At 44.3% G+C, this 14639-nt stretch overlaps 1 protein-coding gene across 5 annotated transcripts in view; it reads right to left on the minus strand.

The window, feature by feature from the left end:
- LOC309344643 (E3 ubiquitin-protein ligase RNF170-like) overlaps window positions 1–14639 on the minus strand; it is a 36616-nt gene that overhangs the window by 9030 nt on the left and 12947 nt on the right. For 3 of the 5 annotated variants that reach the window (XM_081867271.1, XM_081867269.1, XM_081867270.1), the window contains 2 exons: window positions 5759–5831; window positions 4314–4422 (listed from right to left, as the gene is read on the minus strand). In XM_081867271.1, the coding sequence (XP_081723397.1) occupies window positions 4314–4422; window positions 5759–5809 (160 nt within the window). In that variant the 5' untranslated portion in view covers window positions 5810–5831. Of the gene's footprint in view, window positions 1–4313; window positions 4423–5758; window positions 5832–8583; window positions 10316–12148; window positions 12355–14639 lie in introns of those variants that run through there. The other 2 variants (XM_081867267.1, XM_081867268.1) reach the window with 2 other exon arrangements.

Here is a 14639-nt window from a genome sequence, read left to right on the forward strand (position 1 = left end):
ACATGCTCGAGAGATGCCTCCCATATGACACCCACCACTCGTCTGTCGTTTATTTCAACCCAACACTGCTGTTGTCCTAGCACAGGAAATGAGGCAGTGGCAGCCACCAACACCCCTGTGTTGCAGCAGTTCCAGCTCACTCACTCAAGCTTTTTGGAGTTGGTATGAGGTTTCATTATGCTCTGGCACTTGAAACCTTGCGCCTGGTTTTATACCAGGAATTGGAGCAGCGGGGACAGACTTCTTGGGCTCTGCCAGATGCTGTTGGACTACAGTTCTCACATCCCCTGGTCATTGGTCAAGCTGACTGGAGCTCCCATTGGAGACATGGAGTCCCACAACATCTGGAGAACCACAGGTTCCTCAGCCCCATCTTTGCTGTAAGATCTGCTCTAATGTTGTTTTCTATTGGGCAGACTGTAGCAGGCAAACTTATGTATATTTACTATAGTATTTACCGTATTTTTCGTCCCATAGGACGCTCCGTCCCATAGGACGCACCTACTTTTTTTTGGGGGGGGGGAATAAAGGAAAAAAAAATTTCCTTTATTTCCTCCCCAAAACCAGGTCAGGGAACAGTGGCATGGCGGCGCTGCGCCTCCCCGCTGTCCCCCGAGCTTGTGGGGCTGGCCGATGTCTGTCCAGCGCGCGGGGCGCTCTGCTTCAGGGCGCCATGCGCGCCGGTTGGCAGGCTGCTATCCGCAGCGTGGGGAGCCCTGCGGGGAACTCCTGCACGGCTCCCCACGCTGCGGATGTCTGTCCTGCGCGGGGCGCTCTGCTTCAGGGCGCCCCGCCCACCGGGCGGCAGGCTGCGGACACCTGCGCGAAGCACGGGGTGTCCTCCAAAGGGCGCCACGTGCTCCGCGCTGCCGGCTGCCGCCCGCAAGCCCTGCGCGCCCGGGGGGAGTTCCCCCGGGCGCGCAAGGCTTGCGGACACCTGCGTGAAGCACGGGGCGTCCTCCAAAGGGCGCCCCGTGCTTCGCGCTGCCGGCTGCCGCTCGCAAGCCGTGCGCGCCCGGGGGGAGTTCCCCCGGGCGCGCAAGGCTTGCGGACACCTGCGCGAAGCACGGGCCGTCCTCCAAAGGGCGTCCCGTGCTTCGCCCTGCTGGCTGCCGCCCGCAAGCCGGGCGCGCCTGGGGGGAGTTCCCCCAGGCGCGCAAGGCTTGCGGACACCTGCGCGAAGCACGGGGCATCCTCCAAAGGGCTCCCCGTGCTTCGCGCTGCAGGCTGCCGCCCGCAAGTCTTGCGCGCCCGGGGGGAGTTCCCCCGGGCACGCAAGGCTTGCGGATAGCTTCCTGGAGCCTGGAGAGCGAGAGGTGTCGGTGCGCACCGACGCCTCTCGCTCTCCAGGCTTCAGCGAAAGCCTGCATTCGCCCCATAGGACACACACACATTTCCCCTTCATTTTTGGAGGGGAAAAAGTGTGTCCTATAGGGTGAAAAATACGGTACTTCCCCAGAAACAAACTCCTGGTGGAGTTTGAGAATCATACATTAAGTCCACAAATATTGTAGCATCGATACTGTTAACGGTACCAGAATACCACTGGTGGTTGTTTCTCGGTGATGCACGCGTGATGGGGAGATTGCAGTTGCCATCTTTGGAGTGGCAGTTGGAGAAACTGATTCACAAGTCCTCAAAACATCATGTTATTGCAAATCCCTCAAAAACCAGTGTGAATTATCAAATATATTAGGGGTGGGGGAAGGGGAGTTAATTTTAAAGTGGGTGTTGCCTTTTGCACCCTGAGCTTGGACTTGGGATTCTGAAGAGGGAAAATTGAACGTGTGGGTGAAATCCAGGATATTTTATATTTAAGGTATAAGGAGTTGTGGGATACGTAGCACTAAATGTGTTGCCTATTCCCGTTTTGTTTTGTTAGTTGTTACCTACAGTGGTGCCCCGCAAGACGAACGCCTCGCAAGACGGAAAACCCGCTAGACGAAAGGGTTTTCCGTTTTGGAGGCGCTTCGCAAAACGAATTTCCCTATGGGCTTCCTTCGCAAGACGAAAGCCCATAGGGAAATCTCCGGGACAGCGGGGAAGCACAGCGCGTCTTCCCCACTGTCCTCGGACCTCCTCCAAAGGCTGGCGGTGGGGCGGAGAGACCTCCTCCCGCCGCCAGCCTTCGGAAGGCTCCTCCGAAGGCTGGCGGTGGGGCGGAGAGACGGTGGGGCGGAGAGACCTCTTCCCACCGCCAGCCTTCGGAAGGCTGCTCCGAAGGCTGGCGGTGGGGCGGAGAGACCTCCTCCCGCCGCCAGCCTTGGGATGGCTGCTCCGAAGGCTGGCGGTGGGGCGGAGAGACCTTCTCCCCGCGCCAGCCTTGGGATGGCTGCTCCGAAGGCTGGTGGTGGGGCGGAGAGACGGTGGGGCGGAGAGACCTCTTCCCACCGCCAGCCTTTGGAAGGCTGCTCCGAAGGCTGGCGGTGGGGCGGAGAGACGGTGGGGTGGAGAGACCTCCTCCCACTGCCAGCCTTGGGATGGCTGCTCCGAAGGCTGGCGGTGGGGCGGAGAGACCTCCTCCTGCCGCCAGCCTTCGGAAGGCTGCTCCGAAGGCTGGCGGTGGGGTGGAGAGACCTTCTCCCCGCGCCAGCCTTGGGATGGCTGCTCCGAAGGCTGGCGGTGGGGCAGAGAGACCTTCTCCCCGCGCCAGCCTTGGGATGGCTGCTCCGAAGGCTGGCGGTGGGGCGGAGAGACCTTCTCCCCACGCCAGCCTTCGGATGGCTGTCCTGAAGACTTGCGGTGGGAGGAGGGTTTTCCTTCCCACCGCCAACTTTCAGAATGCTCTTCTGAATGTTGGCGGTGGGGAGGAAAAACCCTCCTCCCACCGCAAGCCCCGGGAACAGAGGAGAAGCGCTGCGCGCCTTCCCCTCTGTTCCCGTACCTGTCCTGAAGGCTTGCGGTGGGGAGAAAAGCCTTTCTCCGCACCGCCAACCTGGCAAGCGGTCTCCATAGGAACGCATTAATTGATTTTCAATGCATTCCTATGGGAAACCGTGCTTCGCAAGACAAAAAACTCGCAAGAAGAAAAAACTTGCGGAACGAATTAATTTCGTCTTGCGAGGCACCACTGTATCAGTTTCCCAACTAATAATACGTCGTTTTGAGTTACTGGGCCCTCAATTCAAAAACTTGCTATTAGGTTAGAATAATGGTTTTGACTGCAAGTTGCTTTCGTTCTATTTTGCTATAGCTGCTGTTTCTTTTGGCATTTTGCCAATGCCGTCAACTCCATTGGAGCTACTAAGTACAGAGCTGATACTCAGGGGCTCAGAAGTATCCGATTCCTGTTTATTGTCAACAAGACTTCCTGGCTATCATAGAACTTCTTAATGCATCATTAGTAGGTACTATAGCAATGGATGAAGGGAAGTTGTTGCTGCATCTTATTTAAATATAAAGGACAAAAACTGTTATGTGTGTAATCACACCGGACATCAAGGTTAGCAAAAGCATTTTTCAGAACTGGATCATTCACCAGTGAAAGTAATTCCTTAACTTTAGAGAAATGAAGGCAGGGCCTGTCAGTTCTCTCCCTCTCCCTCTCTTTCTCTCTTTCTCTGAAGAGCCTCTCTTTCCTTGGCTAGGATAAAGAGGACCAGATGTAGTGGGGGGAAATGTAGCTTGTGTCGTTTCATACCTGGATGTGTAAGCCATTGGGCAAGCTTTGAGCGTTAAGTGGAAGAGACGTCTGTAGGTGGAACAGTATCTCTAGGTGCGGTTTGGTTTTTTTGTCTGCAAGGGAAATATCAATTCTGTATGGGGACCTGCAGGAGGACTGGGTCTTACCGTCCTGTTAGTAATCAAAATATTGAAAACCTTATTTAGTTAAATATATATTTTTACAGCAAAGAAAGCAGTATTTATTAAGTGGGATCAAATTAATCCATTTGAATTAATTTATTTAGTGGGAAATTTCCTACTGTCTCGTCTACATTTTTTTCTTTAAAGCCTGTCTGCAGAAAAGATATGTAGAATCAGGCAAATAAACAAGACTGAAATGGATGTAGACTAAATTAGTTGAACTTGGCTCCTGTTGAAATCAGTTGTACTTAAGTTTTTATTTCAGTTGGAACTAAGTTCAAGTAATATACAGTGCAGTCCCATGGCTGCTTACTCAGAAACAAGTCTTGCTGAGTTCAAAGGGTCTCTTACTCAGTGGTAAGTGTGGATAAGATTGCAACCTGAGTCTGGAGCCAATCCATTGTCTTTTATATGCCCTTCTCCTTTTATAGTTATGTGCAATGTGAAGGCAGCTATATGTTTATAAAATGAATATATGTGTGGGGAAAATAATGATCCTATTTACTTACCACAAAATAAATGTCCACAGTTGGTTTCTACGGGGCAAGTAGTAGCCTGGAGGCAGATTGGGCAGTTTACCTCACTGTGGTAACATCGCTGCCACTGTCTAAGAGATTCCTATTGAAAAAGAGAAAGAAATATGTTTTTTTAAAGGGAATACTTTACTCAGTGTGGATATGTTTTTAGAGAGATAAGAGATAGAGATGTAAACTCCAGTTGATTCATAAATTGTCTTTAAAAAAAACACCTCTGGAGAACTAAAATTGCCTTGCACAAACAATCACTATCTTGTTCTTTATTTACAACTTTTGTGCAACTCAGCAACTCAGGCCAGGAATGGGGAAGCAGTGGGTCTTCCAGCTGCCCACTCCCATCAGCCGCAGATAGCATGGCTAATGGTCCGGGATGGATGGAGTTGTATTTTAGCAACAAATGGAGGGCCACAGGTTCCCCATCCCTGTAGGTTTCCTCTGTAAACCTCTTACCTAAAATAAGATGTCCACATGTTAACAAAAAAAGGCTCCAATGTGCATAAAATTCGCAGGTGCAAATTTTTATGTGAGGATGCAAACCTAGAACTGCTTTAATTTAAATAGAAATACAATACATCTCGTTATAAAGGGGGAAGACTGTGACCGGGTGACCTATGTGCCTGCTGAGTTTTCTGTCCAGGCGTTAAAAACAGTTAGTGAGCAACTTCCAGGCCCCTACTCTCCCTCCATATAGCTCTTTCTCTTTGAAGCAGGCTTAGACTAGACCAGGCTTCCTCAGTCTCGGCCCTCCAGATGCTTTTGGCCTACAACACCCATGATCCGTAGCTAGCAGGACCAGTGGTCAGGGATGATGGGAATTGTAGTCTCAAAACATCTGGAGAGCCAAGGTTGAAGATGCCTGTACTAGATAGCCCTTCAAACAGAGGAATCCTGCATGCCTGGATACTTCAGTTGGTTAAAGTGTGGTGCTGATAACACCAAGGTTACAGGTTTGATCCCCGTATGGGACAGCTGCATATTCCTGTATTGCAGGGGGTTGAACTAGATGATCCTCAGGGTCCCTTCCAACTCCATGATTCCTCTCTAAAGTAGGACACATGGCTACCCTATGTCAGAATACCAAAAAAACAAAAAAGCTTTTGTTGTGTGGCAAGTCCATATGCTGTCAAGACAGGAAAACCTGATTAATGAAGTCATTCTGTTCCTATAAATTCAGCATATCATGTGTCAAGCCTCTGTTTTGAAAAGTAATCCTGCTTTTTGTTTCATATCTTACGAAAGTAGGAAATGGAGTATGTTTCTAATTAGGTTGCGAAGAACCTGGACCAAGAAAATCCAGCTGTTGCAGAGAGTAGGGGAAGTCTGAAAAGCTTTACTGACACCCGTGACCCTGGCACATATCAAACTTCTTTTGTGTTTTTCATACTGTATTTTAAAGAGTTGCAGATCAGTAAACTTACTAAGTGGTTTCTCGTGGACAAATGGGGGAAACTCTTTTCCAGCAGACTCATCTCTTGACTTAAATGAAGAAATCTGTAAAAAGGTGTTTTTTTTAAAAAAAAAAATTGTTTATAAAACTTTAGATGGGGTAATATTCCGTAGAGAGAAACTGAGTAAAGATACATAGAACAAGTAAACATATCAAATTTCTATGGCAGCCTGCCAATCCATGCCGCCCCAAAAGAAGATTTTCCTCAGTTTTAATAGTGTGATGCTTTCTCCTCTTCCTTCCTTACCCCCCCCCCAAATTATTTGTCCTTTAGATTTAAACTGTACAAGCATTGCTTCAGGTAATACCTTTATCTGTTCCCATATGCCTTCAGCCTAGGTGTTTTAGTCAGATGCTAATTAAGTCACCCTCAGTAAATATGTAATGCAGACAAGCCCACAAGTGTCATAAAAGGTATCACATTGTGCCTTAATGATCGTTAACACTGTTATATTGTTGCCTTAAATCATATTAAACTGGTGCTGATAAATCCAGTGATCTCTTAAAACCAGAGGCTCCAGTAAGCATACAGAGCTTTCCTATTGGGGAGCATTTCCCCATTCATTCCAATGGCAAGGGGCAGGCATCCCACATGCACAGTCTTCCAGCGCACATGGAGCTGTCCCATCCACTAAAGTGAATGGGGAAGCTCACAGTTGCCTGGAGCTCTATGAGTGCATATTATTGTCAAGTTCTTGTTTAGGTACCGACAATGCAAAATAAACATTTAAGTGGGCAGTTTTGAAAGTAATAACAATCCCCCGTTTTCTCCGGAATCCGTAAAACATGTATTTCAGCATAGTCTCCACTAAATTGCAGCCATTAAGTTTTGCTTAAACTAGGCACAAGCTGTGTGTGTATGTGTCTAAAAATTAGGAAACACCTCAAGGGTTTTTCCTCTCTTTTTTGCTTTTTAGCATTTATCCCCTTGGCATGGTTAACCAGAATTTTTTGTCTCAATCAAAGTGAAGGTCATCAGGTAAAACATCTCTTCAATTTGTAATGAAGCAATGTCCAGACTGAATCCCAGCAGAGCCTGCAGCCCTGAACATATTTCAAAATTACAAGAGTCTGTGGATATTCGGAGCCCCCAGTCAGCACACACAGGTCAAAAGAAGCTGCTTCCTTATCTTTGACCTGAGACCCCATTTGTAGTTTAAGTGACTGTTGATTTTTTAAAAAAGCAACAGAGCTGCCCACTGTTTATCTTGAACTAAGTCCAGCATCTCAAAAAGGTTATAAAAAGAAACGAGCATCGCACAAGAGATAGAGTTTCATTTACGCATGTGTATGCTTCTTGAATTCTTATATTTAAACCTCCCTGCAGCTGCATGCAGGGCTCTAATATTAAAACCCAACGCTAATATCTCCCCACCGCCAGTTAGCTGCTTTTCTCTGGATATCGCAATAACACATGTGTTTAATTAATTCGGCTTGTTCATTTAAATTCTAGCTAATGGTTTCTGTTAATAATAAAACAGAAAAGAGTTTTAGGGAGGAAAGTGGATTATGTTTTGCCTAAATGGTGAATTTGCCATTTGATCGAACTGGCAGGCAAATGTTTGTTTAAAACAAGATTCCACAGCCTTTTGAGCATAAAAATGTACTAAAATAAAATAAAATAAAAAATACAGTATCACAAACTATTCCTACAGTTAAAACCACTAAAGAAGGGTCAGTATCAGTACACCCTTTAACTATTAAAATACTGCTACATGTTGGGGAAAGGAATCTCATGTTAACCTTGCAGTGAATGCACTGTCACTTGCCAATTTGTTCTGTGACGTAAGTTCCTCTGTAGCCAGTGCTGCCCGCCTCTCTTCAAAAGGTAAGGGCCCTCAGAACAAGACCTCAAGGTTTTAAGAAGTCAACCCTCACATTTGGACTTGAGGCATATTGGAAATTCCACCTCTGATGATTTTTTTCTTGGCAGTGAGAAAACTTTGGCTTTTTCATCGAGAGACTGAGCCCCCCAAGGTCTCCTCCATGTCACTTAGACAATTCCTTTTGGAAAATTGGTCAGAGATAAATTAACTATTCTTTAGTAGAAGAAGGTGGCTCCTCCATGGTGGCACAGTTGCTGCCAGCCTCCCCCATTGGTTGTTGCCCACAGCCTCCCCCATTGGCTGCAACCCTCTGTGTGCCCTGGAAAGGTACTTAGGGTTGAGGGACATCCCACTCGCCAGGACAGTATGGGCTATGATGCAAAAGGCTACAATAGATAGGGGCAAAACTGCAAAAATCACGTGCTCTACCTTCTCTGAATGGAAGTGCCATCTGCTAGCACAAAACCACCGCTGGATACCACTTATAGCTGCCAACTTTCAGATTTGAAAATAAGGGATCAGCAGCCTCACCTGTCCCGGGGACAGTCTACGGGATATCTAACAATCTGAGATAGCAGCAGGAAACGGCGCTGGAATAAGGGAATTTCCTGCAAAAAAAGGGAAGGTTGACAGCTATGGTGACACCCTTTGTATAGTAGTTTAGTTTTAGCAAAATGATTACATCATCATGCTGCTTTGTACAATGCTTTCTTGCTTTAGTTTGACAAATGAAGAGAATTCTGTTGATTTTATTGTTTTGTTTTAATGCATCAGTTCATGCACTAGTGATTAATGACTATAATAACTAATATAAGGCTAACATGGAAACAGTGAAAAAGCATTCTGGTGAGTCAAAAGAGGTGGAAATATTATTATTATTTCCAGTTTAAATCTACTGCCGTGTTTTTAATGTGACTTATTTATGATCCTACAAAAATCACATTCCAGCCCACCCATCAGAGTATCTTACCTGATCTCAGAAGATTTGTACAGTGAACCATGCACCATCCTCACTTCATCCGAAGCCTCTTTAAAAGCCTGTGGCTTCCTCTCTGCGCTTGGCTGACAGCAGTGTGTTGTGAAGCAGAGTCTCAGCCCACACTCCATTAAAGCAGGCCATTCATTCCAGTTAATTATTAATTGGCTTCACTAATGTCAAGGTTTTGCCAGGGTTTCTAAATACTAGTGGAGGGAACCATCTCTTTCCAGATTTGCTAAGAGAGGGATTTTACAGAAAGAAGAGCCTTTTCCTTAATGCCGTGAGTGTCTCTAGCAAAATGACAAGATCTCAAGAAATAACTATTTTCAGCTATGAGGATTCTTAAGGACACATTCCACATATTTGATGGTGAAGCGATTGAAGCACGCTATTACCGGTACAGATAAGAAATTAGTAAAAGTAAAGCAGTAAAATGAGTCAGCCAAGAAAGCTGAAATGCACTTTAATAAAGCTATAAAGGCTAGTTAGGAGTGAGGAGGGAAATAGTACTCATACAAAAGTTTTATCAGGCAGTACTGTATTAATATGCAAGGCTAAGTGGGGATAGGAAGATGTGGATTATAAAGTACTAGATGTGATCAGCATGAATTCCTTTGATCTTTGCTTGCTAATAGTTAGACAAAAAAAATCATGTTTTAACACAGCAGGAAATTTTAACCCTAAGCAATCCAGCTAACAGTAGTATCACTGAGCTCAGTTCTTATAATATACGGCCTAAAGTTGGCCCATGGACTAATCCTGGCACCAGATGCTCCAGATTATGTGAGCTTAGATTTATGTGCAGTAGACCAGGGAAACAATGGCTGCTAGCTGACATGGAAAAGTGCAAAAGAATAGAAGGTGGGGTTTTTCCATAGACCATACTTTCCTCCCCCAATTTTCTCATGAATTGGACACTATTTGAACTTCTGTAACTGACTTTTGTCATCAGTTATACAGAGTTATGTTCCAATATGCTTCAAAATGATTGGATCTAATATTCTGTGTTAAATATCATGTAAGAAAAAGTTGGGTGGAAAGGGTAAGCAACAATAAGTTGAGCAAGGCATAAAAGTGAGTACATAACCAAGGTCTCATCCACATTTCCTCTTGCCCTGCTGCTTGTCCCTGGAGAAAACTGCTCTTTAGCACTCAATTGGAGCAAACGGCAGTTCGGGTTTTCTCTGCATTGACATTTGCTCTGATTTGACACAAAATGGTGGGTTTTCCCTGGGAAAGAACAGAGCAAGGGGGAAACCCGCTCAGACCTGAGTGTTCTAGTCATGGGACAAACAGAACTGTAGACGAGCCCAAAGATATATTATTCTAGCTTGTGTTGTCGTTCTGTTTCCTACTGCAAACAGGTGTAATAATTGTGCTTGGTCCTGCTGTTTTAGTAAAGGGTAAAATTGAAGAATTTCCATAATAAAGCTTTAAAGGAATTCTGGGTTTGTATTGAGAAGATGCTTCTCCCTAGGCACATGATCTTGTTCCATTGTTAGAAGTGTAAATGGAGAACGTTGACTATTTGCATGCATGGGCAGGCCTAATAGTTTGCAAGAGTATGAAAGCTTGGCTTTTAGAACAACTATTAACCTATTTCTTATGCAGGAGCAAACCATGACACCAGCTGTCAATGAAAGGGCAAGAATGAAACATACCAAGCCAGTTAACTTTGACTTGGGAGAGAGGAAACTATTCCTGACTCTAAATTTAGCAAACAAACTCCATTCAAGAACTTATAGCACTGATGTCCAGGAAAGGCATGCCCGAGTAGACTTCTTGCAGTTGCCTTCAAAAAATAGAGGCAGTGTGGCACAGAAATATGAAATGCTAATGTAATTCCAACACTGTGCTGATGGGATTGCTTTACGTGCCATATTCTGGAATATTTGAGTGGCAGACTACCAAGTTTCACTTGGAGCAGGTCTACTGGTAGGAATTCAACATACCGCTAAGCAGATCCCTCCATAAGCACAAGCATTCCTACTTGTCTGATGAAACAATCAGCTCTTTACTCACCCTGCATGCTCTTCTGGGGGTTCTGCAAACTCCCATGAGCCTGTTTGTGTGTGTGTGTGTGTGTGTGTGTGCGCGCGCGCGCAGGGGACAGAGAGTGAGGGAAAGCTCCATTGGGCTAGCAGAAGCCTTTGTGCAGGTTCCCACTGGTGGGGCTCATTCAATGAATCTCCTCCCCCCAAAATTAATAAACATGATTCAGGTAGGTCCCTTAATTTATTAGTTCTGCTCTTAGTTGAATACCACCCATTAGATTCAACTCTTACTAGGAAACAAAATACAATAGAGAGGCAACAGAGCAGGGTTGGTGCAAAGCTGACATTCCACCACTTTACACCAAACTATCCAAGCAGAGGGACGCGGGTGGCACTATGGGTTAAACCACAGAGCCTAGGACTTGCCGATCAGAAGGTCAGAGGTTCGAATCCCCGCGACGGGGTGAGCTCCCGTTGCCCGGTCCCTGCTTTTGCCAACCTAGCAGTTCGAAAGTACGTCAAAGTGCAAGTAGATAAATAGGTACCACTCCAGCGGGAAGGTAAACTGTGTTTCCGTGTGCTGCTCTGGTACACCAGAAGCGGCTTATTACGCCAGCTCCCTCGGCCAGTAAAGCGAGATGAGCGCTGCAACCCCAGGGTCAGTCACGACTGGACCTAATGGTCAGGGGTCCCCTTTACCCCTTTATCCAAGCAGAAGAGCCCCTGGCATTTCCTTTTGAGGCCCCTGTACAGTTTCTTTAATGGTGTATCATCACAGTGATAAAGCAGATCTGACGATTGGGTGACTACAAAGCTTCAGTGCAAAGGAGGGATTCGAAATACCAAGAGTTGCGTGGGAATTTGGAGAAGTCAGTGGAAGTAAGCTACAGATGGTGTTTAATCGGCCAAACTCAGACCTTGGTCTGGTCCTTTAAAAAAAGCTTCCAAGTACCAAAATAGAAATGCATCTATAAATAGAAAGTGTAAACACACAAAAACTGCCTTAAAATAGAAAAGCATAGATAGCGGGTGCACGAGAAAAAGAGCATGATTAAATTGTGTGTACACATGCCGAGGCACAGTTCCAGCAGAAACAGAGCACTTTGCATTTGACCAGACTGTTGCATTTCACACACACACACCCCTAACCTATGTAGATGATTTTCTTTAGAAGTTAATCATTTGCGCTACTGCTAGATCTTGACAGGTCAAAATGTGCTAGCTTGAAAACCATCTGACACCATTGGTACAATAATTATTTGCTTGGGAGCAATCAAACTCAAAGCATCATGTATATACAAAGCTCTGAGGACAAGAGAAGCTACCCATCCCCCCCCCAAAGGCAATGTATGCACCATGGGATGTGTACCTACAGTTTCTCCCCTCCATTGGAGTGTTGCATCTGGGGGAATGAATTTAGATTAGGAAAGTATACCATTTCCTTTGGTGGGTAAACAGAGCCTTAATCAGAATTTTATATGCTTTTATTGTACAATTTGACATATTGTTGTAAATGGATCTTGATATTTTGTATGAATAGTGTTTTATACATACAGTGGTACCTCAGTTTTCGAACGCCTCCATAGTCAAATGTTTCGGAACTCAAACACCGAAAACCCAGAAGTAAGTTCCTTGGTTTTCGAATGCGCATCGGAAGTTGAACAGGAAACGCGGCTTCTGTTTTGAGTTTTCCGTTTTGAGGCTTCCGTTTTGAGGCTTCCGCTTTCAGCTTTTGGTTTTCCAACATTTCGGAACTCGCAACGGATTTCTGAAATAGATTTTGTTCGAAAACCAAGACCACTGTATTTTTATAAGTAAATAATCCGAAAAGCTTTTGAAGATTTTTAAAGTAAATATACAACATTATATGCATAAATGAACTATGCATGTCTGCATTTTTGAAGTGTTACACACAGTAATACACACACACACACACACACAGTGGTACCTCGGGTTACAAACACCAGGTTACAAACACTTCAGGTTACAGACTCCGCTAACCCGCAAGTAGTACCTTGGGTTAAGAACTTTACCTCAGGATGAGAACAGAAATCATGTGCCGGCGGCAGCGGGAGGCCCCATTAGCTAAAGTGGTACCTCAGGTTAAGAACGTACCTCCAGAATGAATTAAGCTTGTAACTCTCTCTCTCTCTTTTTTTAAAAAATAAATTTTTATTAAGTTTTACACAAATATCTCCAATTAACAATTTCCCAATTAACATATTTTCATCTTTTGGACTTCCCTCAGCTTCTCTGACAATCATCCGTATTTAAATTTATTATCTCCGCATTCTCCAAAATTGATATCGCCTTTTAATATACCTTTACCAACATATTTGCATTTTTGCAACATTCCTTATTCTTTCACAAAGCTTCTTTAAAACCCACTAGTGTTGTTTGCTCATCACATACACTCTTAAATACTCAGAAAATTTTCCCCAGTCCTCAATGAACTTGTGATCTCGTTGGTATCTTATTTTTCCAGTTAGTTTGTCCAGTTCTGCATAGTCTGTTAACTTCATTCTCCATTCCTCAAGAGTCAGTAGTTCTTCCTGCTTCCATTTTTGGGCCATTAATATTCTCGCTGCAGTTGTTGCATACAGTGGCGTAGCGTGGGGGGTGCAGGGGGGGCCGGCCGCACCGGGCGCAACATCTGGGGTTAGGGCAAATCCACGGGTTAGGGGGCGCAAATCCACGGGTTGGGGGGCGCAAATTACTTGCCTTGCCCCGGGTGCTGACAACCCACGCTACGCCACTGGTTGCATACTGAAAAAGTTTATGGTCCTTTCTATTTATTTCATTTCTTGTTATTCCTAAAAGAAAGGCTTCTGGTTTCTTTACAAAATTATATTTCAACATCTTCTTTAACTCATTATATATCATCTCCCAGAACCCCTTCACTTTCTTACATTCCCACCACATGTGAAAAAATGTTCCTTCTTTCTCTTTACATTTCCAGCACTGGTTACAAGTTTTAAACATTTTTGCTAATTTAACTGGTGTAATGTACCATCTATATACCATTTTCATAACATTTTCCTTTAAGGTGGTACATGCTGTAAACTTCAAGTTATCATTCCATACTTTAACCCAATCTTTAAAATATATATTATAACCAAAATCTCTGGCCCAGTGAATCATTACCGACTTAACTTCCTCGTCCATCGTATACCATTCCAATAACATTTTGTACATTTTTGAGATTACCTTACAATCATTATTTACTATTTCTGTTTGGAATTTTGAATCTTTTTCTATATAACCCTTCTCTTTCACATCTTTTTTAAACATATCATTTATCTCATAGTAGTGCAACCAATCGAATACATTTTCTTTTACTTGTTCATATGGCTTCATTTTCCATTTCTCTCCTTCTTTAACCACCAATTCTCCATATGTAATCCAATTCCCTCTCATATTAGTTTTTGTAACACTAATAACCTCTAGTGGGGACAACCAGTTTGGAACTCCTGATTCCAGTAAACTTTTATATCTATCCCATACTTCAATTAACGATCTTCGGAAGATGTGGTTTTCAAAAGCTTTATGACTCTTCCTCTTCTCCAACCATAAATATGCGTGCCACCCAAATCTGTTATCAAATCCTTCTAAATCCAACAATTTTGTATTCTTTAGTTTTATCCATTCTTTTAACCAACAGAGACATGATGCTTCATAATAAAGTTTCAAGTCTGGCAGAGCAAAGCCTCCTCTTTCTTTTGCATCTGTTAATAACTTATATTGAATTCTTGGCTTTTTGCCCTGCCAGATATATCTTGAAATCACTCTTTGCCACTCTTTAAAAATCATTGTCCCTTTAAGTATCGGGATCGTCTGAAATAAAAATAACATCTTTGGGAGTACACACATCTTAATTGTTGAGATTCTACCCCAAAAGGATAGTTTCAACCTTCCCCACACCTCCAAATCTTTCTTAATTCCGTTCCACTATTTGTTCTGAAACAAATCAATATTTTGGGGGGTTAGCCATATTCCCAAGTATTTTACTTTTTTCGCTACTTCAATGCCTATTTGTTGTTGCATTGCTTCTGC

Source organism: Podarcis erhardii (genome assembly GCF_964252035.2).
Source record: "Podarcis erhardii genome assembly, chromosome: 6".
Classification (NCBI taxonomy): Eukaryota; Metazoa; Chordata; class Lepidosauria; order Squamata; family Lacertidae; genus Podarcis; species Podarcis erhardii.